Consider the following 24,997-nt stretch of genomic DNA (forward strand, 5'->3'; position numbering starts at 1 on the left):
ACTGCGGGGCGAGATTCGCTGCAAAATTTCAGGCGGAAACTGGAGAATAATAATAATAAATAGTAATATGTGTGCCTCTTGCATAGGCACACATAATAAATCCGACGAATAGTAATATGTGTGCCTCTTGGCATAGGCACACATAATAAATCCGACGAATAGTAATATGTGTGCCTCTTTCCATAGGCACACATAATAAATCCGACGAATAGTAATATGTGTGCCTCTTTCATAGGCACACATAATAATAAATCCGACGAATAGTAATATGTGTGCCTCTTGGCATAGGCACACATAATAATGGAATCGGAATCACTAAATTCTTATCATTTTCCATGTGTATTTACAACAGATGGTGCAGCTGCTATGTAAAGTGAAAAGATAACTATAACCTGACAGTTGATCTATCGATCTGTCTTTCCTAAGAAGAGAAGGAAATAAGAGCGCACAACACAAAATGTTTGAGCTCGTCAAAAAGAGGAGAGACAGCGAAGCAAAAAACTTACGAGATCAGAAATGACAGCATGAGAAGCAGAGACAGTGGCTGCAGTCATTGTTTTTAACACTTGGTTTCACTTCAGCTCTCTGTGTGTTTAAACTTTGTGTTTCTCTGTCGCTGTGCGACTGACCCACAACAGCACAAGCAAGATGGCTGCACAGGTCACTTGTACTAAAGCAGGATGGCCATCCCTGGACTGGAGCACACAGTGAACGCACCAGCAGTGCTGGACCATACACCCCGCTTTACACAATATCCAGTGTTGTCTTCAATCTTTGTGATTCAAAAAAGATAGAAGGGGTCAGAAAGGGTGACTTTGACCCATCTAAGGCAGCAAGAGGTGGCGATCTCCTCCAGATGGGGACGGGGGCAACTGGTGATTTTTTTCTTTTTGGCTAGCTGAACTTCCTGCAAGGCTATGATGCAGCATGTGAGTACACTCTCAATGGTTGTTCTGTAGAACGTCACCAGTAGCTTCTGCTTCAGGACCCTCAGAAAGTGTGAGGGGGGAGTGAGGTGGGGGGCGAGTTTTACACGCTGTGGTCTGTTTAAAAGAAAGACTTTAATCCAGGCACAGGCTGAACGTGGGAGCTTCAGGTCCAGCAGTCTGCACTACGATGTCCGGCGTACTGAATGCTTACCTGTAATCTATTTACCTGAGTGTTCCAGGAGGGTCAGCGTGGTATGAAGAGTGATGGCAGTAGCATCCTCAGTGGAAGGGTTGCTCCTGTAGGGGGTTGAATTGTGCTGGGAGGCAGGCCTCTGTGTGCTTCTTACACCTTTAAATCCAGAAGCTTAATTGAACTATTGAAGCAAGGATATTTCCAATATCTGTGACATATCCAGTGTTCCCAGTGTTAAAGGCAGATCTGTAGAGACTGGGATTTGGAAACTAAAGTGATTTGTTAGCTGTTATTTTCAGTTGTCCCAGCACAGAGTGCTGGCATTCATCTCTGTGAAGCCATGCCAGTCAGTTTGCATAGAGGTGTAAGGAACAAACAAGATGTTTTTCCAACACTGATGCTTGTCACAGATCTGGTTAACACTGCTATGTTTGCACAGTCTGGCTTTTAGACAGATTTGCTCTGATGCTGACTGGGCTTAGCCAGAAAGCCCAGAGGTGGTGCAGCTGGTTTTGTGCTGCACACAAACCCTCAGCCTCCTGTTAATATTACACATTAGACAGGTCAGAATATTTATTGATAGATTTTTTGTTTATGTTATTTTTTCTATGTTGGATGATGAAGCGTGCCACACAACATGCCATTTACGGCCTACGGTAGTTTGCAACAGCCATTTCTTTAAAACGCATCCATCCATTCTGTTCTGCTTATCCCTGTCGGGGGGGCAGAGGCAGACCCCCTGGACAGGTCTCCAGTCTGTTGCAGGACTAACAGAGACGGACAGCCATTCGGAGCCATTCGGACTCACAATCACACCTATGGGCACTGACACCTTGACTTCCTTTGCAGTCTCTCTGTAGCACAGACCTACATTTATGAGTGTTATGATGCTCTGTCTCTCTTCCACTGTTAATTGCCTTTTTCTCGCCACACTACTTTCTGCAGTACAGTACTGTTCGACTGATGCTGACGAGGGTATGGTACCACAGTGTGTTCAACACTGCTTTATACAGACAGAGGGGGGTGGAAGTAATCCAGGAAAGTTGGAACAGCTGTAGGAATTAGCAGCACCAGCTTCCAAGGCCTGATCAGCCTCCATTGTTGCAGAACAGATTTAAGTTGTTAACCCATGTTGTGTTCCCTGAAAAAGGCCTTTTTGTATAATTCTGAAATGTACATTATTTTCACTTTGGGGTAACCTAACCCTTTCTTAACCTCTGGCAGTTAAACCAGTTAAGTCACCACTTACCTTTCTATCATTAAGCTATTCATTGGACTTGAACCACCTGTCAAAACCTTTGACAGGTGGTGTACCTGTCGGACTGAAAACACCTGAATTTTAAGATTTTGAGGTGTGGCCCAACATGGTTGTTTGCTATGTTGCAGGCACTTCCAGTTTCATAATGGGGAAAGGCTCTCTTTCTGTTTCTGCACTGGTCCCATGTGCTGCTGTTTGGGTTGAAAATGCAAACTCATCATAGTTTAGATATTAAGATTCAATATTCAAACTTAAAGGTTGATTTTAATTTTCATTTCATTCATACAAGTTTCATGTTACTCTTTATGCTGTGCTCGTCCCCACAGAAACATAAATGACTGAATAAGTAAGTGTGTAACCATGCTGTGGTGGGGTGTGTTTTAGTTTATTAAAAGGGTTCACAGACCTCTGTGCAGCCATAACAATCACTTTCATAATTTATCTTACAAAAGAGCCAAAAAGGTAAACACTGGTGCTCATGTTGGAGAGAAAACGAATGTGCCTAAACAGATGTGTCGTTGTTAGGAGACTTGGTTTGGTGGAAGCAACATCTGCTTTGGATACATTTGGAACTTTTTTCTTCAATACATGAATCCGAGCACACAACTTAGTTTGATGCCAATATTTAGACACCTTTTTTCACTCATTATGTATTTATACACCACTCTGCATTTAATAATAGTTAATATATATCTCTACTCATCTTGGTCTGTGTGTTTTGTTTTCTGTTAAAAGGAAACTTTTTGAATGCATAACCTTACATATGAAAACACTCCCTGCCCCTGATCAGCACAGTCATCATCATTCTGAACCACACAGGCATTTCTAAATTCCTGCATGCTTTTATGCTTAAAATATGTCTCTCTGAGTCTTAATAGATGGTTCTGCAACCTTTTCTAGCAAGATGAGCATCAACAGCTCTTCTTTGTTCATGCCATGAGTACTGCATCATGCACCGTGGTGGCCAGTCATTGATGGGGCTGCTTGTTTTGGGCCACTGCTCATAGCTTTCGTTTAAACGACTGCTGTGTACCACTGCATACCACACAGGCGAGAGGCTTCAGTGTCTTAAAATGTCCTGGGAATCTCTCGGTGTCAGCATGCTCAAATCTTCTTCTGTTTACTAGCTAAGTCTCACTGTCCTGGTAAAATGGGTTGCCACTGCAAACCCAATTATTGGCTTGAGAATGGAGACGTATTGAGACGCTGGTTCAGTGTAAGTGGATTCTGTCTTACTGATGAACAGAGCTCAGTGCTGTGATATAGACTGGTGTGAAATTAAATAAGCAAGATTCAAAGAGAAGAGATTGAAAGAAGTGAGCAAGTTCAGCCCTGACAGAGGAGCTGCTGAGGTCACCCTGGCCTTGTCAGCCTGACTTAACCAATGGCGTATAGCTCTACAGTGAGGAGGATAAGGACAGAGAGAGGGCAGAGAGGTGGTTAAGGGACTAAACAAGTAGCACATTGTGACTGTGGAGCTGTCAGCTTGTGTTACAGCCAATGAGAAAGTGGGACAAAGTGCTGCTCAGGCTTTTTGGAAATCAGGCAGCCCCTGAGCCATTTCTTGCCATTTTCAATGATGATCACAGGCAATACACTGTGGTTGCTACAGGCTCTGGCTAACCCTAGCATACAAGACTTTTAATAATAACCCCTGAAGTGATAACTTATGGTAATAACATGTCCATGGTCAACAATCTGAAGACCAGGAGCCAAAATGTGTCTGTCAGAGAAAGATGTCCTCGATGCCTCGAGTGGAATACGGCACACTGAAATGGTATTATTTCCCACAGTTCTCCTGTCTCTTTCTTTGAACATCCAATATCATTAAAATGTGGTTTTGTTTATAAACTGGGGGTAAAAATAAAAGCTGTGAAACAACGTAGAGCAGGATATTTCTGTCTCTCTGACAAACAGACCAGCTCCCAGTTTTACAAGCTACTGAGCAGCAAGGTAGAGAGTAAATCATCTGATCCTTACCAGGTAAATGTAGTCAAATAAAACCAGAAGAACACATGAAATAATACACTGTGCCATTATTTATTTAACTAAATCTGAGGAATTCTGGCCCGCTGTTTTTCACAGATGCTTCAGTTTAGTGACGTTTGTGGTCATTCCTTTATGCACAGCTCTCTTGAGGTCCTACTGCAGCATTTCAAGGTCTGGACATTGAGTGGGCCTCACCTCTGACTCTGGAATAGTTTGGTATAGATAAGAGTTTGTGGTTGACTCAGTGAATGTGGAGTGCCCAGGTGACCAGCATCTCCACTCATGTCTCATCTGTTCAGAGAACTTTGTTCCAAAAGTCTTGTTTGTTCAGCTTCCCATGGGAACCTCCAAACATATTTCTTCAGTGTCTTTCTAACTGTACTGTCATGAACTTCAATATTTAATGTGCTAATTACAGCCCACAGGGTCTGAGATGGAGCTCTTGGGATTTCCCAGTTTCTCTTAGCATTGCATTGGCTGAGCTCAGGTGAACTTCTGGGACTTGAACCGTCTTTAATATTTCTTACTGTAGATTATTCTAAGATAATACTGTAAACTATTTCATAACCTAGATAATTATGCATGGGCTACAAAAATGATGTAGTGGAAATATGATGTTGTAGCACAGCGAGAAGCTTGTTTGTGTTCTTTGCTGGTATTTTAATGATGTTTGATTCCTTAGAAAGGGATTCTGTCTCTACTTAAAGTGTGCTTGTAGCCGTAAAGCAAAGTGATCCGCCCACGATACAGTAGTGTGGCCATGTATGCAGAATACATTTAACATTAAGCATGAAATCAGGAGATCGAAACTCTGTCACAGTCATGTAAGAACCGTGCTGTAGTCCTGACAGCACATATGTGTGTGGGGGATTTCTTTCAAAGTGAGAGGTGTAAGAACAGAGATGTGCTGAGCATGTGGAGCCTACTCCTCCATGTCTTTTGTTGTTCCTCATGATAAAATGGGTGAAACCATGGCAACAGCACAAGTTTCTCCCATGATAAAAACAGCAGAAGATTTGTCTTTTGTCCCTTTTTTACTTGTCACACTGCTTTACTGTGACATTTGCAGCCTAGCAATGGCACCTGATGATATCTGAGATGGCAGTAGTTATTATTACTTATTTTAATTCTAAAAATGCAAAAATAAATGGACGGATGGAACGTCACCATATTTCCATGACCAGGAGAAGAGGGCTACCTTTGCCAGCAGAGACCTCAGGATGTAAGGGTGTGTTAAGAAAAGTACAACACATGTAAACCTCAGGCCTTTACGTACGTAGACTGAAAGTCATTTTCCATGCTCACCAAACATCTCCCACACCCGACTTTTTGCTTCAGCAACCACCCGACCTGCTGCTACCTGTCAGCTGCCCACCTTGTCCCACAGGCTAACCAGCCTCCTTCTTCAACTTGATGACTCTCTTTGTCCCCAGTGTCCACTCTGGTTTGGGGATTACTGCCACCACAGGGACCAACCACCTTGTGGCCGCAGTTCCTTGTATCAGCCTCCCTCAAAATTCTGTAAGAAGTGGGAGCTGAAGATCTCCTGGGTCTATGCTAGGCATTCCCAGAACACCCTCACTATAAGTGTAGGTGTGCCAAGTCTGTCTAGCATCCTCCGCCCACCTAATCCAACTCAATGACCAGAATGGCTGCAGATGTGATGTGTCAGATGCACACACACACACACACACACACACACATACGTATATATACATCTATATCTATATATATCTATATCTATATCTATATATAGATATAGATATATATATATATATAGATATATATATATATATATCTATATCTACACTGTTAAAAAAAACATCTTAAAAAACGGTAATATTCCGGTAGCTGGGGCGCCAAAATACTAATCCTAACAGAAACAGAAATGACAGAAAATAACTTTCTCATAAAAATACAGTTATTTTCAGTAATGACAATACAGTTTGTTGCCCTAATGTTACATGGGATTCTGCCTTTTCCAAGTGCTTTTAAACATTAAATTAGGAACATGTTAATGGTATTAAACAATGAAATTACCTGTAAACAAGGTCAATGAATGTGGCAATATGAATCATAATACTTAAATGTACAGTTAACAGTTGGTTTAAATAATAATGGATTGCATGCCCTGGGACAGACTGACAGAGGCGAGGCTGCCATATCGCACCATCGGCCCCTCACCAGTAGGCGGTAGGTGAAGAGTCTTGACCAAGGACACAACGACCGAGACTGTCCGAGCCGGGATCGAACCGGCAACCTTCTGATCACAAGGCGAACTGCCAACTCTTGAGCCACGATGGCCCTAAATAGCAATGATAATAATACTTATGTGATGTGAACACACATAAGTATTATAGGAATCATGTTCTATACTTTTCCATAGTATTACATTTGAATTCAACAGTTCAATCTTTCAAATAACGGACACATATTTGTGACATCATGATACATTTGTGAATGTATTTTAACAATCTAAATATGCATATGTACAGACAGATACATTTAAAAAACAAGGAAATTATGTTTTATTACATTACAGTGATTTTACGTTAATTTACATTTGAAATGTGAAGTCAGTCTATTTATGTAAATTTAATGATATTCTAGAAGAACAGAACAAAACTGTAAAATACACAGTACAATACTTTTATATTAGGATTTTTTGGAACAGTGTGTGTTAGTTTTAGTTTATCCCAGTTTAGGTTTTAGTTTAGTTTTTCCCCAGCTTGCCTTGTTTCCCACCATCTTTAATACAGTGGCTGAAATTAATCTTGCTTTTCTTTCTATTCACTTTTTATGTATTTATGTATCCAAGAGACCGCATAAGTAACGTTTAATTTTAGGATCACAGACTATATTTGACTATTTAGCATTTGTACATGTATATTTCCATCATCTCTTTCCTTATTGTGTCTTTCTTCATCTGCCTTCTCCTCCACGACTCTTTCTCCTCTCTCATTTCCACCTCCTCGTCTTCCTCCTCACCTAAAGCTTCATCTTCTGAACCGAAGTCAGGAGATGAGGCTCTAAAAATAGTATCATTACTACAATGCACTGGCTTCTAGAAGACATCTTGAGGTTTTAATTACTAACTATACTGGTGTGGTTAAAGGTTTCCATACACTCACAATGGGCACGAATGTCGTGGTAATTTGGGGCTTTTAATGATTTCTTTGAGCTCTTCTTTTTCCAGGTAAACACTTTTTATTGTAAGTTATAAAAACAGGACTGATTGGTCAAAAACTTGGGGGAGAACTTTCGGTTTAGCAGAGTCAACATTAAAGTTTTGTACCTTCCGGTGCCACCAATAGTCCAGGCAGATCATCCCCCTCAAATTCCTCAGAGAGGGGAATTCTCCCTGCTGTTAGTGTCTGAGTGTAACGGTCTATTCTACAATACATATATGTGTGCAATAAAGGATAAAACTGTGACTTTTAGCCAGCATAGTCTGATCCTCATCATCGTCACATCGGCTCATGTGGCTCTGTTTGAAAAACAGGCTTTAAAGTTGTCAGTGCAGCATATACGTGTTACTGAGCACAGTGCAGGCCCTGCATGCTGTTACTGATGTTACGACTATCACGGTGTGCAGTATATTTCATGTCACACCCCTATCCCAGTACATCCCTACCAGTGTCACCATGGAAATACAGCTCCTCATATTAATGATGAGGAGCTGACGTGGTCATCAGTTCCACTCCACCTGGTGCCAGTCGCGCTGGCATTGAGTTTTATTGGGTTATATTTAATCAGTCGTCTAATGTAAGAGATTTATTGTGTGGACTGTTTCAGTGGCTCCAGAGTGCAGTGCTTTACACTCACCTAATAAGTGAAAGCGGCCTGGTTTGATCCCTGGTTTGATCCCAGGAGGAGACAAATATACTGCTTAGTTAACTGTCCCAGCAGACTGGCAGATAAACTATTTGCAGGGAAAAACTTATGAGAGAAAGTGAGTTATGGCTCTATGATTTATGACAGGGGAAGTAATAAAAAAAATCAAATATTATTATTTTTATTTCATGTTTTACATCAAAAATGACAGCATTATATATTTTTTTTAATGAAAACATGGTGACATTGGAAGATATATAAATTATTTTGCTGGAGCAATCTCAAATATGAATTATTCTGGGATTTTCCAAATGTGTGGAATGACATGGCCAAATTTGCTGACCAAGTATCATTCAGGATTACCAACACAAAGTGCTTTGGTAGCAGAAACAGTTTGTCCTTTACGTCCCAGATGTAACCATGTCTGTGTACACGGTCTTTGTTCAGGCATTTTCTAGCTTTTCTTTGCTCTTTAGTATAAATGCAGGACTTTCTGGGCTCTATTAAAAGTCTCACAGCTCAACACTCTGTGCCAAAAACAGGGTTGACCTATATTTCAATGAAGACTGCTTCATAGATCAGCAGCTCTGAAAAACCCCTTTTTTAAGTTTAAGTTAACTCTTTTTTTTCCTAATTTAAAAATTAGGTTGTGGTGACATTTGGAGGCAGTTTTTAGACACTTTTGGACATTTCTGCTTGTTTGTTTAGTGATTTGTGGTGTTCTGAATTTTGGTTTTTAGCTGCTCTTTGGTTTATCCATGTTTAGGCTTTCAGGTTCTCTTCGATTCAGTTTCATCACCTTTTGCAGTCTAGTTTCTTTTTGTAATAATTCTTTATAGTTTATTCCATGATTTCCAGGTTATCCTTTTTCCCTCGTATTCCCTGTTCTTTAGTCTTCATCACTTTTTCCTTCTGCGTCTTCCTTCTGTCAGGTTTCCTTTTGTGCTCCTGTTCCCTGTTTAGATGTTGTTACTTATTTTGTATTTTACTTGCGTATTTTTTATCTGAATCTCTCTAAAAAAAACATTTCCTATGTGGAATTGCACTGAAGGGAGAGGCCAGTTAAGGACCTGGTGAACTGTTTAATTGAAGAAGGACAGGATTTTTCTCTTGTCACAGATTTTTCACTTCCAGAACTGAAAACAGAAACAAACTTGTCTGCCTGCAGGGAGCCAGTGCTTCTTGGGCTGTGGGACAGAAATATTACATGTTCAGAGATAATGTGATGAAGTGAAGATGTGTGAAGCCCACAGAACAGACATGATGCAGCTGCTGTAAGAAGGATTTGACCTCAGAGTGTTGCAGCAAATGTTGTGCATGTGACGGTCAGTAGACGTTATAGACATCCTTTATTGCTTTTGGACTTTGGCATTTTGAAACATCAACATTAGCCTGTTAGCTTTTGGTAGCTAGAAGTAGCCCTGTTTGGACCAAAGGGGAAAGTGCTCAATTTTTTAGCTAGCAACAGCAGGCTAGATGATGAGATCCATTACCCACAACAGGTTGGGTAATGAGGTTCATCCCTGACCTGTGCAGATAAACACACAGCCACATATTCCTGTTATCAGTGCTAATAGACTATAAAAACAATTAGAATTTCTTAATTATTTGTTAATTATACATATTTACACTTACAATGTTTCAAAAGCAAAACCATTTTTCCAGTTCAGTATGCTTTTTTTCACAAATGCATTTAATCAAGCATTTCATGTACTGATGGGAAGGTTGGTGGTTTGATCCCTGGCTCCGCCAGTCTGCATGCCAGATATCCTTGGCCAGGATACTAACCCCCAAGTTGCTCTCTGATGCATCCATCGGAGTGTGAATGTTAGTCAGTAAACCCTTAAAATCATAGAGTTGAGTGCTTGTGTGAGTGGGTGAGTGTGGCATGTTGTATAAAGCGCCATCCTGATGTCTTCTGCCAGTTGTCCCGGCCGTGGCACAGACACACTCAAAATTTCTTCAGAAATTTTCGCTTTCTTGTTTGTTTGTTTTTATTCTTCTTCTGCCTGAAATTTTAAAAGAAAACTTCTTGCAGCTTTGAGATAACCCACACATTTATATTGTTGCATGTGGCTTGATCTAAAAACCCTTTTTCCCATTCATTTGAATGGGAAAAGTGTCAGAAAAAGGGCACTAACCCAGGCCAGTTTGAAGCCCTGCCATCTCGACCATCCTTTATCGCAGCAACATCATTCAAACTTTATTCGGGTCACAAGACTTTGGACTTTTATGCATTAAATCTGTGTTTTGATGTCTTTATTGGTGTTTCCACAAGAGCAGTTTAAATTTTATGAAGAATTTGATTTTCCTGGGACTGTTCCTCCCTGTTTCCTTCCTGTCCTCCCATCCTGTTCCTTCCTAATTTCCTCTTGGGAAGGATTTGTTTCAATGCTTAAATCCTGTTTGCAAGGTTATTTGTGTGTCTGACGCTAAGTCATAGATGTCAGAGAAGTGTGTGTGCGGCTTCATTTTTCAGAAGTGGAGGTTACAGCCTGATATGTTTCCCGACCTTTTCACATTAGAAAAATCACACGGCACACCAAAAACAAAAATGTCACAGAAAGCGTATTGATCATTTATCCCTGTGCATCGGGTATTGGCACGGTTTGTCCCCAGTATACCTTTTGTGCTTTCTTCTGACCAGTGCTCATGCTAGGTCCTCATCTGGGTCGGAGTTTTCTCCAGGACCAGGTCACACTGACTACTTTCTCCTTTCACATATGTATCTATTGCTATTACGGGCTGCATCGTCGCACTCACAGCATGACGGTTATGTAATTTCTTCTTCTGTTTTACTGGCAGGTGGCAACTCATTTAATTAGAGCAGGTAGTTGCACTGCCCTCTAGTGGAAGAGAATGTAATTGTTCTGCCCAATACCCACGCCGATCACTTAGGCTACGTTCACACTGCAGGTCTTAATGCTCAATTCCGATTTTTTGATCAAATCCAATTTTTTTGTCTGCTTGTTCACACTACAAATAAAATGCGACAGCAAACGCGCTCCTGTGTGAACGCTCAAAGAGGCCCGCATGTGCAAAAGAAGACGTCACACACAACGTGCTCTGTTTAGACCCAGAGCAAACAGTGTTGTTTGACTGATGGCCTTAATATAAAGACTTCGGACTTTACGTGTCCCAATTTTGCTTTAAGTTGTAAAGTCATTTTGTTATTTACATATGGCCTAATAATGATCCTTATTGCTGTTTTAGAGGAGCGGTGCTTCAAAGGATAATCTGCAGATTATACAGTACAAATAAAATGTTCACGTTTCTCCAACGTTGTCTTCCCAACAGTTTCACTAACATCTACACGGGATGGCCAGGAAGCGTTCGCGATGTCTTCTCCGGCGCTGTTAATTGGCGTCTGTCTTGTGTCAGTGACGTAAAAGACGGATTTAATGCGACATGACCGTTCAAACAGCAGTCGCTTTCTAAAACATCGGATATGTATCGGATTCAGTACCACATACGAAAGTGACCCAGATCGGATTTGAAAATATCGGATTTGTGCCGTTCACACTGTCATACCATGATCGGATATGGGTCGCATAGGGGCGAAAAAGTCGGATTTGATGCGCTTTGGCCTGCAGTGTGAACGTAGCCTTAGAGCACTAATCAGGTGGAACCAGATAATCTTCCATGGCACACCTGATCATTTCTCACGGCACACCTATATGCCGCGGTGCAGTGGTTGGGAAACACTGCCCTAGCTGAAGAGGAGTGACTGCGTGAACCCCCGTACCCTTTGGTGTTGGTCACCTTAGGTTTCTATCACTTTTTACTGGCTCCCTAAGCCACAGTGTCTAAAAGCTATTATGTTCTCTAAAAAGCAAGTGGCATGATCTTTCATATTTTTCTCCTCATGAAGAGAAATCCCACATCCAGACCCAACCTAAACACGAGTGTGTCTGCTAACAGGAACTGCGTGTTTAATAAAGTGTGATATCCCTCAGTGCCACACACATGTCAGTGATTCAGACTGTTACACTGTTACACTGTTCTTTCATTCCACAAACACACACCGGCTTCTTTGGATCAGTTACACATTCACCATTCTGCTGCTCACTGGCATCAGTGTCTGAAAATAATCTAAATGCAGTTTGTTCATCTTTAATGTAACGTTGCATTGAAGCTGCCTGACGTAAACAGCTGTTTAGAAAAATTTCTTGTTTTGAAAAGTTTCCATCCATCCCTGATTTAGACGTTTGCTCCAGCTTTTCAGACCTCACCCTGGGGACTGGAAGACTTCTATAGTGTAAGGATCAGTGGCCTACCATGTTTGTCTGTAGCAGCTTTCTTTGGCTAATAGTCAGCTTTAGAGAGCATAAGAGTTGTGTAGAAAGTGAGCTAGGTCCTGTTTTCAAAAACATACATATTTGCGCATAGACAGGCTTGAGTCCTTTTGTGTATTCAGCAGCTGTGTCAGTAGTGATGGAGCCCACTGAGAGCACTGGGACGAATGACTGACAAAATGACACCACCCACACTAGCAGCACCCACTCACAGATAAAGTGCTGCGCCTTTCAGTAATCTGTTGTCTTTGTTTGTGTATGTGGCCCCTGTTTCTCCTAGATCACAGTGACAGAGACTGTGCTCTTTCTGGTCCAGTACACGTCCAAAGAGTTTGACCGTTTAGAGAAGACGGTGGCCACCGGAGACTGCTGTTACCTCAACCCGCTGGTGCGCAGGACATTCCGCTTCCTCGGTAAGTTTTAGGTGTGTGTGTGCTTGTTTCTGTTACTTCACCTGTCAAAGCTGAATGTTTTTCTAAAAGTCTGTGAGAAAACTGGCCACATGTGACATTCACATAATAAACTAGTTAGTTGAGTTTGTTGATCAGGTCCTTTGATCAACAAACTCACTTTTTCTCACTGAATTGAAAAACTAAGATGGACTACAGGAACAGCACTAATGTTTTGGATGCTAGAAACAACTTTTCTTTCACTCAACCTGAACTAATCGTCTCAGTAACAGCTCCACCTGTTTGCTCTTTGCATTGTGTAACTGTGCCAGCGTCATCATTGCTGCTGCTGTTGGGTTATCAGTGCTTCTGATTAAAACTGGGGGCTGTGTGTTGTCAGACTTTTTATTCACGTGCTCCTGAATACGTTTGTATTGCAGGTCTGTTTTTAGTCGCAAATGTGGGTGAAAAGCTTGCGTTTGCATTTCCACAGTGACAGTGGCGCTCTACAGAGCTGTGCCTTAAACGAAGCATCGAAGCAAAGAATTTCTGTCCAGAATTCTTTGTAATCGAATTACCCAAAATACTTGATGCAGCCCTATAAAGAATTAAGCTTATTTTTATTTAATAAAAACACAATTATCAGAGGAACAACACAGGAAGTGGAATATTTTGATATACAAGAAAGTCACCTGTTCAGTGTTTTGTTCCTACTTGTGATGAATATTAAAAATTTAGCACAATAGTGTGTGTGTTTTTTTGTGGTTATATAGAGCTCGACAGACCACGTGACTTTCGCGCATTGCTTTGTGGGTACCCGTGGCAACAAAATCAAAACACTGCATCAAGCGCTAGCATTTCCAGCACCGGTAATCATTAATTCTGCGGTTTTAATCCCTACTTGCATTTTATTTGCCCAAAAACAGTTGTGTACAAAACGAGGGAGAACACAGCAGGTCCGTACAAAGACAGACTTGACGAAAAGGCAACAAAAAAAGTACGAGGAAAAAATCAAAGGAGTGAAAGGGTCAGACCCATACGAGCGTACAGAGCGGAGTAAGGACGTTAGCGTGCTGCCCAACTTTCATCACGCACATATTTATTATTATATGGTCCTAAGTTTTAGTGCATACACTCACATGATGTTTATTAACTTCAGATCCCTGCAACAAGCCCAGGTCCAGTTTACTTTGGTGATTTGGACTATTCCATTTCACAGCTGTTGTTACATTTTATCTCCTGTACAGGCAAACGCATCTATTTGTGGTTTCAGGTTGTAGTATTACACAACATTTTCAGATCTAATAGAAATAAAATAAGTGTTTCGTAATTCATTCAGTTTATTGTCTTTATTTATAACTGGCATTATTGTTTCATTCTATTATAGAATCTTAGGAAAGAGGCAAAATTGTAAAAATCCATCATTCTTTATTAGCTGCTTCAGTGAAAAACAAATCAACAATGCAACAAAAAAAAAAAAACAACATTGGAAAACAGTTATTCATCACTTGATTGCTTCAATACAACCCTTGGGCACATATATGCGGGATGTTTCGTGGCTGTTTTGATGTCGCTCTCTCTCTTAACCGATCAAATCTGGCTGTGGTAGCAGCTTTAAACTCGGTCTGACCCAGGCTGATAGAGGTGCCCAGTCTGCATCGCATTCCTGCATTTTGTAGGCTGGTTTTCCTACAAAACACAACAAACATTACCCTGCAAAGCCACAGTGAACAAAGCAGCATAGCACAACGAATTCAATTCAAATCAATATAAGACTTATTTGTAACCTACATCAACAGTTATGTTATGATAAATTACGTAATAACTACAACAGAAGACGTACCTTTGTGGAAATGCTTGGAGCAGACTAACATGTGAGCTGGAGTGTTCTGGGACGTTATATTTGGTCTTTGAATGGCTGCAATCCAGGCCATCCGTCGGCTCTTTGTTACTTCGGAAACATGGCTTGAACAATTTCTCTTCCACGACATAATCCGATAAAAAACAATGGCTATTGCAGTTAATAATACAACAGCTTCTTGCCAATTTTGTGTTTCTTTTTATCGCTGTGTGACTGTTTTCATGTGAAAGCCTGCGTGCGCTAGTACTGCTTGCCACGCGTTCCCAGAATCCTTTGCGGTTTTACCCCGGAATGACATCACATAGGGCTGTTCGATATAACGATATATATCGGATGACGATATAAAAACGTCTATCGTTTCATTTTACGCTATCGTTTGTTTCGTGGTGTCGCAAAATAAACTGTTTACGGCAATATTTTTCACCGTTTTGATGGTCACTGTAGCGGCTATATTAATTTCTTAAAGTTCTCTCTTTCTCTTATATTTAATATAACCAGACTACGGACGGACAAGCGCCTGTTTTTATGCGTTGTCGTTAGCAACAACGACGGTAACACCACCTCGTGTCACGCTTGTTTATGTTCCACATAAACCTTTCACAATAAAGCTCAAGATCCTGTTGAGACTTTTCAAAATAAACTAAATCACGTGAAAGAGCAGATTATTTACGGATGAGAAGTAAAAAAAAGAGCCGCCAGGTGCTAAAAAATAAACCTTAGACTCAAACGTTAGAACAGGCTTTTCCCCGCAGCACGCCGTGTAATAAATACTCACAAAGAAAACGGCGGCCGTTACAACTTATGTCTAAAAATGTGTCGTTTCATGCATCTGTTAAAACACTGGACTTCAGCTACATGACGCGCAGCTGGAAACACTTCACGCAAGTCGAGCTGCCCGAGATTCACAGAATTTACAGAAAATGTTAAATTTTTGTGATTTATATCGTTATCGGACGATAGAATTCTTATATCGGGATATGAGATTTTGGTCATATCGCACAGCCCTAACATCACATTTTCAATCTCTATAGCTGTGGTGTGAATAAGGCACGGCGTGTCCACGAGTCATAGTTTTGAGCCATCTTTATTGACATGCATCACACCACAATACCCAACAACCCCTGCTTCCCCGTATTTTTTAACATGGCGGGCGTGATCGCGGATGCACCGCCGACCACGCCTCACCACAAAAGCATTGAATGAAGGTGAAGATTTTTCTTAAACTATGGTGTCTGTGAGACCCCCCCATGAAGAGTGCAATGACGGGTATCCATGCTTCCATTCTCGAGTAATTATAATCACATGTGACTTGAGGTCCCATATCACCACAATTACTGACGTGTGACTAAAAGTAAATTGATCCTGTGGCCAGGCATTACTGATTAGCTTGCAGCTTAGCTGCATGGAGGTCGATGAGCCAGTGTCCTGCTTCTCCTCGTGCTGGTCTTGTAGTTGTTTTCTCTCCACTGGCTTAGTTGTAGGTATGCAAGTGAAGAGAGAGACCACATGAAAGGACACTGGTTTCATCTGGTTTAAGTTTTGGGACCTTGAGGGAACAGAGAGGGAACGCACACATGTAAAGGAAGCTCTTAAAACATGTGGTTATCCCAACTGGGCTTTCATCAGGTCAGCAAAGATGCACAGAAAAGAAGATCAGACACCAGCGAGGGAGGATAAGAAAGACAGACACAACAACATTGTCATCCCCTATGTAGCCGGTGTATCAGAGAAACTCAGGAGAGTTTTCTCCAAACACAACATCCCAGTGTACTTCAGACCCAGCAACACACTCACACACAAACTGGTTCATCCCAAAAACAAAACTCCTAAATAGGGGGTCCATGACCCTTTTGGGTCACCATTTGACCTTAGAACTGAAGAACCTTTTCGGATTAAACTTCTTCAAGGAAATTTAAAGAAGTCCAGACGCTTTCCTTCTGAGCTCCTTAGATTATGATGTTCAGTTAAAGCATACTATCGCTAAATCGTTATGAAATAGCGTTTGGTGTTGTAGCTGAACTGTTTTAATGTGTTTAGAAGCTCATTGGACTTGTGACTACTAACTGAACTAAAGTGCACGTGTTTTTTCTGTTTATTGCTCAGTTTTGAGTGAAGCGGCCATAAGTTTTAGGCCTCACAGCTCCCGAACCTTGAAACAAGCCTGCAACGAATACTATGATTCAGGTTTAATGTGTGTAGAGACACATTAAACATTGGGCCCACACACACACAGTAAATGTGTGTGTGTGGGCCCAATGGTACAAATTTGGTTTAAGCTAATGATAACTGTTTTAGCTGTACCTGGAGGTATCTCAAAGGTGGAAACCATTCCATTTTAAAGGTATAAGGTTTTATGACTAAAATAAGAGTTGGAATTTAGGAGACCTGGTGTTTTATTTTGAAAATCTTTATTTATATACTGTGTAGTAATTGTTACAGTGGTTTATTTTGTTTTATTTTGATTCAATTCATTTCATTTCATAAGAGCAACTGTTAGCAGTTTATTTTATTTTCTTCTTTTCCAAATAAATATCTGATGAGGAACAAGTTTTGTGTAAGTTACAGTTGTGGTGGACCTTAATAATCTAATTAGAGGGTATTGTTATACATATAGTAGTAGTAAAATGAACCCAGGCCCAGTCTCATTGTACTATACACTCTAGCTTTTACCATAGCTACATGGGACCTGGGTTACATGTGCATCAGTGAATCGATGTCTTGTTCAGTCTTGTTGTTGTTGCATAAAGCTTGATGTCATCTATGTAGAGAAGGTGGTCCTCTGTGGGGCATAGAGTCATAGGCTCAGGGGCTGCGACCGTGGCTCAGGGGATTGGGAAGCTCATCTGTAACCGGAAGGTTGTCGGTTTGATCCCCCTGGGCTCTCTGTCCTGGTCGTTGTGTCCTTGGGCAAGACACTTTACCCTACCGCCTACAGGTGTTGGCCAGAGGGGCCGATGGCGCGATATGACAGCCTCGCTTCTGTCAGTCTGCCCCAGGGCAGCTGTGGCTACAACTGTAGCTTGCCTCCACCAGTGTGTGAATGTGAGAGTGAATAAATAGTGGAATTGTAAAACACTTTGAGGGTCTCGAAAAGCGCTATATAAATGCAATCCATTATAGGCTTTCTTGTCCAGGCAGTGCACAAGTTGGTAAGTCTGGTCTGTCTACCAGTAGCTGGTATTTCACTCCTTTGGTATTCTTGCCAAGTCAAAGTCAGCTTTATTTTCAAAAACCATATGTGAAGATAACACACAGGAATTTGACATTGCAGTACTCCCATGGCTTTCAGTGTTACGCTAAAACAACAAAAGATAAAAAGATAAAAATCTTATATACACAACAGAGTCCAACACAATCCCAGTTTTTTGGGCAAGAGTTTGTGTGGAAGTGGGGTGGTGTAGTCAGTGAAAAGCGATGGTGGGGTTCAGAGTTTTGTATGTCTCGGGGGGAGGGTTTGGAGGTCTGGAGTTCGTGTGTGTGAGAGTCAAGAGGGACCGAGCAGGGAGACAATTCAGCATCCTGACAGCCTGATGGACGAAGCTGTCTCTCATTCTGCTGGTTCTAGCTCTCCAGTCTCCTTCCTGATGGCAGCAACCTGAAAAAGCTGTTGGATGAGTGGAGTCACCTGTAATGCTTTTCCAGTGAGGCGTGTGCACTAGATGTTGTGGAGGGACTGAAAACAAACACCCACAATCCTCTCCACTGCTCTCACTACTCGTTGTAACTTTTTCCAGCAGGACCCAGTGCAGGAGCCATACCACACAGTGATGCTGCTGGTGAGGATACTCTCAACGGTGCCTCTGTAGAAGGTGCTCATAATGAGGGTTGAGGCGCTTGCTCTCCTCAGTTTGCGGAGGAAGTAGAGTCGTTGTTAGGCTTTAATTACCAGTGATGCTGTGTTCTTTGACCAGGAGAGATCTTCTGAAATGTGCACACCCAGGAACTTGGTGCTGCTTACCCTCTCCACAGCAGCACCGTTGATGGTTAGTGGGGTGTGCAGCGTGTGAGTTCTCCTGAAGTCTGTGATGATCTTTTTAGTCTTCTCCACATTCAGGGAAAGGTTGTTGTCACTGCACCACTTGGCCAGATGGTTAACTTCACTCCTGTAGTGGGTCTCATTGTTGTTGCTGATGTGATACAATTGTGTCATCTGCAAACTTGATGCAGCTGTGTGATGGCGTGCAGTTGTGGGTCAGCAGAGTGAAGAGCAGGGGGCTCAACACACTTCGTTGGGAGCCCCTGTATTCAGTATTCAGCTAAAGGTGTTGCTGCCGACCTGTACTATTTGCTGTCTTCCTGTCTGGAAATCCAGCAGCCAGTTACACAGCGAGGTGCTGATCCCCAGCAGATCCAGTTTGTCAATGAGTTGCTGGGGAATGATTGTGCTGAATGCTGAACTGAAGTCTATGAACAGCACTCTTACATATGAGTCAGATGTGTGAGGCCTGAGTGAAGGCAGTTGAAATTACACAGGAATGATTTCCTGTGCCGTTCAGTGGTGCATTTGGGTAAGTTCAGTCTCTCACTGAACACCCTCCTGTGACAGGCCAGGATGTCATAGTGTGGGCGGGAGGCATTGTCCACCATTGTGCTTGCCTTGGACATCATAAGGGAGTCCAGCTCCTTTCCCACAACATTGCTGGCTTTCCAGATCAGACCCCATTCCTACAAAACTGCTCAAAGAAGTCCTGCCATTAATTAATTCTTCGATCTTAAATATGATCAACCTATCTCTAATAATCAGCTATATACCACAGGCCTTCAAGCTTTTTGTAGTTAAACCTTTACTTAAAAAGCATCTCTAGACCCAGCAGTCTTAGCTAATTATAGGCCAATCTCCAACCTTCCTTTCATATCAAACATCCTTGAAAGAGTAGTTGTCAAACAGCTAACAGATCATCTGCAGAGGAATGGCTTATTTGAAGAGTTTCAGTCAGGTTTCAGAGCTCATCACAGCACAGAAACAGCTTTAGTGAAGGTTACAAATGATCTTCTTATGGCCTCTGACAGTGGACTCATCTCTGTGCTTGTCCTGCTAGACCTCAGTGCAGCGTTCGATACTGTCGACCATAATATCCTATTAGAGCGATTAGAACATGCTGTAGGTATTACAGGTACTGCACTGCAGTGGTTTGTATCATATCTATCTAATAGACTCCAATTTGTTCATGTAAATGGAGAGTCCTCTTCACACACTAAGGTCAATTATGGTGTTCCACAGGGTTCAGTGCTAGGACCAATTCTGTTTACATTATACATGCTTCCCTTAGGCAGCATCATTAGAAGACAGCATAAATTTTCACTGCTATGCAGATGACACACAGCTCTATCTGTCCATGAAGCCAGGTAACACACACCAATTAGTTAAACTGCAGGAATGTCTTAAAGACATAAAGACCTGGATGGCCGCTAACTTTCTGCTTCTTAATTCAGATCAAACTGAGATTATTGTACTCGGCCCTGAAAATCTTAGAAATATGGTATCTAACCAGATTCTTACTCTGGATGGCATTACCTTGGCCTCCAGTAATGCTGTGAGGAACCTTGGAGTCATTTTTGACCAGGACATGTCCTTCAACGCACATATTAAACAAATATGTAAGACTGCTTTCTTCCATTTGCGCAACATCTCTAAAATTAGAAATATCCTGTCTCAGAGTGACGCTGAAAAACTAGTTCATGCATTTATTACTTCCAGGCTGGACTACTGTAATTCATTATTATCAGGATGTCCTAAAAACTCCCTGAAAAGCCTTCAGCTGATCCAAAATGCTGCAGCAAGAGTCCTGACAGGGACTAGAAAGAGAGAGCGGATTTCTCCTGTTTTGGCTTCCCTTCATTGGCTTCCTGTTAAATCCAGAATTGAATTCAAACTCCTGCTCCTCACATACAAGGTCTTAAATAATCAGGCCCCATCTTATCTTAATGACCTTGTAGTACCATATCACCCTATTAGAGCACTTCGCTCTCACACTGCAGGCCTACTTGTTGTTCCTAGAGTATTTAAAAGTAGAATGGGAGGCAGAGCCTTCAGTTTTCAGGCCCCTCTTCTGTGGAACCAGCTTCCAGTTTGGATTCGGGAGACAGACACTATCTCTACTTTCAAGATTAGGCTTTAAACTTTCCTTTTTGCTAAAGCATATAGTTAGGGCTGGACCAGGTGACCCTGAATCCTCCCTTAGTTATGCTGCAATAGACGTAGGCTGCCGGGGATTCCCATGATGCATTGAGTTTTTCCTTTCCAGTCACCTTTCTCACTCACTATGTGTTAATAGACCTCTCTGCATCGAATCATATCTGTTATTAATCTCTGTCTCTCTTCCACAGCATGTCTTTATCCTGTTTTCCTTCTCTCACCCAAACCGGTCGCAGCAGATGGCCCCGCCCCTCCCTGAGCCTGGTTCTGCCGGAGGTTTCTTCCTGTTAAAAGGGAGTTTTTTCTTCCCACTGTCGCCAAAGTGCTTGCTCATAGGGGGTCATATGATTGTTGGGTTTTTCTCTGTACCTATGAAGCGCCTTGAGGCGACTTTTGTTGTGATTTTGCGCTATATAAATAAAATTGAATTGAGTTTATTGCGTTTGTTGTGACCATTGGCACCCTCGTCTCCTGGACTGGGGCAGTATGTCTCAGGACGGGTGACGTGGAACACCCGCTTCACCTCCAATAACGGGCAGTCCTGGTGGATGTGCACTAGTCGCCCACATCTCCAGGACTCCAATGAGCTGAGCACAACTTCCATAGCCCTCATGACCTGCAGAGAAACAACAGAGGAGAAGGGGTTAGTAGTCATTTACAGTGGGAGGAAATGGCTAGAGCTCCGTAACCACCGGCCGGGCTGGTGACGCCACCTGGCGCCTCCTCCTTTGGGCCAGGACTGGTCAGATGGGCGCTGCTTGCCCCAGCTGCTCCCATGGTGGTTCCACCCAAGCTGCTCGAGGCTCGCCAGCCAGTGACAGTGAACCCACTCTACTGTCCCGCCCGGGACAAACTGCTCCTGGACCACAGTGTTGAGCAGCTGAGCCTTACTTAGGGCTGCAGCTTCCAGCCATGGCTTCATGCAGTTGCCTCGCTTAAGCGAAGGGCTGTCAGCGACCCCATCAAACTGTTCCTGAACCAGCACCAATGGTCTATCCAGTCTAGGATGGTCCGTCTAACGTCCGTAAAAGAAGCCCTTGCTGTTGCGTGGAGGCTCATAACTGCCACCTGGGCCTCCTCCGGTGCCGGCAAGCAGCCAGTACAACGACGAGGTTTTCCAATACTTCTGTCTGCTGCTTGGTCCAGGCATGCACCTCCTCCAACTGCTTCAGATGCACAGCTGCCAGCTCAGACACCATCTGGGCCAGTGCCTCCACTACACAGGTTGGGGCTCTGTCATGCCAGCCTGGGTGTTAGCACCACTATAAAAAGAACCCGGCACGACCCAGACATGGCTTCTTCCAAAACTTTTGTGCACTTTTCAGTGTCTCTCTGGCAGCTCGATTTCCATTGCACTCCTGTCAGCTGTGCTCCTGTTAGCTGCTTCGATCAACTGCTTTCTTAGACAGACACCAAGATCCCAACATGAGCTGAAGATGTTCATTTGGACCGAGCAGCATAGGCAGGATGAGCAAAGAGGACATCATGGGGACAGCTCAAAGTTAAAGAAGTTGAGACGGTTTGGACATGTGCAGAGGAAGGATACCGAATGGTGGACAAAGGATGATGAAGATGGAGCTGCAAGGCAGGAGGGGAAGACCTCAGAGGAGGTTCATGGATGTAGTGAAGGAGGACATGCAGAGGGATGGCCACTAAAGGAAGCAGCCAAATAGAAGAAGAAGAGCCCATGCGATAATATCCAACTTCAATGCAATATTTTTCTCACACGCCACACAAAGGGGTTAAGGAGAAGATCAGTGTAAAAAGTAACAGAGTAACAGAGTCAGTCTGTAAGAATCATTCACTGCAGGTTGGCCTCCTCTCTCTGATGGTTAATTGAGAGATGGAGATAAGACTGAGGATTATTACATAGTTCCTTAGGGATGAATCCACTTGGGGGCCTGGCTTTATCCTTGCATTTACACATTCAGCACACTATTCATGCTGCTCCTTAACATTAACAGTCCTCTCATTGCAGACTAAAGCTTCTTTTATCCCTTTATCTTATATTGGAATTGGTTGTCTTGTGTTAAACAGTGCCAGAGTGTATCAGAATAAGGCTCATGTCTTAGTGTTAATTGATGTCAGTTATAAAAGTGCTCCACAGTGACTTTATGCTAAAGTTGTCTTTTCCCAGCAACACGGAAAAGAAGGATGAACAGCTTTAGCTGCAGAGGGGTTTTGTAAAGTAATGAAAGCGTGCTACATTAAGAATCAACACCATCCCCGCTAGAAGAATGACTTTAATGCAGATTCAGAATTGCTTTACCCTAAAACCGAGGCTCTGGTTCAGGTTTGTCAGAGGAAGCAGCGAAGAACTCAACCAAAAGTAAAATAAGATCAAATAAAATATAATTCCATGGAGGGTTGAGAGGCTGAGAGGGTGAAAATAGGACATGCTGTTATTCTGAATTAAGCCTATTTGTTTCCCTTCTCAGCTCAATCTCATAGTAAAATTAATAACAGCTACACTTGTCAACAGTGAAAATTATAGCACAATCCTATTTCCAAAACAGTTGGAAAATGTAAATAGAAGATTTTCTACCCACATCTTATTCAGAGGGCTTGATAGAACTAGAATCTCTAGAATAATTAGCACAATTCTTGAGTGGGTTGGAGGTGGGGGAAACACTCCAACTAATTTGGTGTTTTAGCCCTTATGTGACAATATGATTCTTCATTTAGACTGACGTGAACTACCATTTGCCACCAATACGAGACATCATCAGTTGTGTAACCCTGATTCATTGGGTGTTTCGGCTGTTTTTCGGCCGCTGTCAGGAGATTTCCTGTATTGCAACTCAGGTCAGAATAAAAACGCTCAGACAGGTTTAACGTGTACACGGGTGAGACTCAGGGAGACTCGCACCCTGCAGTAAAAAAAAACAGTCTTTATTCACAGAGCACATACAGGAAGAGAGAAAATAGACCTGTGCTGCGTGCAGGCTTCCTGTGGAGCACAGAGTGTAACTTCCCCATTTAGGAGTCTGCACAGAGTGTGACTTCCCCATTTAAGCTGAATACTGAAAGAGCAAACACATTTAGATAAAGAAACGTACTTTTAAGCATAACATAATAAAAATCCCAAAATCCTGAAATCTTTTGACATTCCCACCTTTTGTTTGATCTTTCCTTCTATATATGTACATAGCAACCACTAACAGTGCATCAGTCTTCTGTATAGTTTTTATTTCATATTTATATCCTGTTCATAGCCTGTACATACTTATAGTTATAGAATATTCATAACATACTTCACACTGTGTACATTATAACATACCATAATAGACCCATTTCTGTAATATACTTACACATCTCTATTATTGCTAATATATATTGTAATATATCTATATGACGACTAAAGCACTTTCTGGATGGATGCAAACTGCATTTCGTTGCCCTGTACCTGTGACATGTGCAATGACAATAAAGTTGAATTCTATTCTATTCTATTCTATTCTATGGCCACTTGTAGACATTTTTAGCCAAGACATCATAAAATAGTGGGTATGTTATATCCAAGTGTCTATCTCATCATCATCTTCTTCATTCTGTGATAGGGTGATGCAAGCATGAATTGAAGCAGTTACCATTTTTGATACCATGTTCTTCAAACAAGGTATGACACATGAAGTGAAAAGACACAATAACAGCAGAAGAACACCAACAAAAACAAGTCCTTTAATCAGCAGGGACTTCCAAGAGCCGCTTAAAAGCCACGTAAGCCAGTCTTCTGTGTTTGTGGCATAGTCTCGTTGTTGTGCATCCCGAAGTTGTCTGAGTGTTTTCAGAGCATCAGTCATGTTCAGTGAGTGCACATTATCTGGAATGTATGTGCAACATGTGTTGTTAAAGAGGACACCTTTCTCCTTTCTCGGCGAGAATCATGTCCAATGCTACCCTGTGTTGCATTACTGCAATGCGCAGAGCGTCAATTTCCTGATCCTGTTCGTCGTCGATTTTACATGAAGCATTCAGAAAAAGTCCAAAGCGGTAGTTCAGAGTCTCTATCCTTAAAGCGTGTTTTCCTACCCCCACCCATGGGAAGAGTGCGTGAGTAACTTTCTGTCTGTCAGTCCAAAGTTTGAATTCCTCTGGGACATCGGAACCCCA

The 24,997-nt window shown here is 42.1% G+C and overlaps 2 protein-coding genes across 3 annotated transcripts in view; both read left to right on the forward strand.

The window, feature by feature from the left end:
• LOC112847800 (syncytin-A-like) overlaps positions 1-24,997 on the forward strand; it is a 670,150-nt gene that overhangs the window by 167,025 nt on the left and 478,128 nt on the right. The gene's annotated exons all lie outside the window — the stretch shown is intronic.
• Positions 1-24,997, forward strand: part of plppr5b (phospholipid phosphatase related 5b) — a 125,782-nt gene that overhangs the window by 26,511 nt on the left and 74,274 nt on the right. For both annotated transcript variants that reach the window (XM_025910278.1, XM_025910279.1), the window contains exon 2: positions 12,779-12,911. In XM_025910278.1, coding sequence (XP_025766063.1) covers positions 12,779-12,911 — 133 coding nt within the window. The remainder of the gene's footprint in view (positions 1-12,778; positions 12,912-24,997) is intronic.

The sequence above is a fragment of the Oreochromis niloticus genome, linkage group LG9 (assembly GCF_001858045.2).
Source record: "Oreochromis niloticus isolate F11D_XX linkage group LG9, O_niloticus_UMD_NMBU, whole genome shotgun sequence".
In the NCBI taxonomy this organism is placed as follows: domain Eukaryota; kingdom Metazoa; phylum Chordata; class Actinopteri; order Cichliformes; family Cichlidae; genus Oreochromis; species Oreochromis niloticus.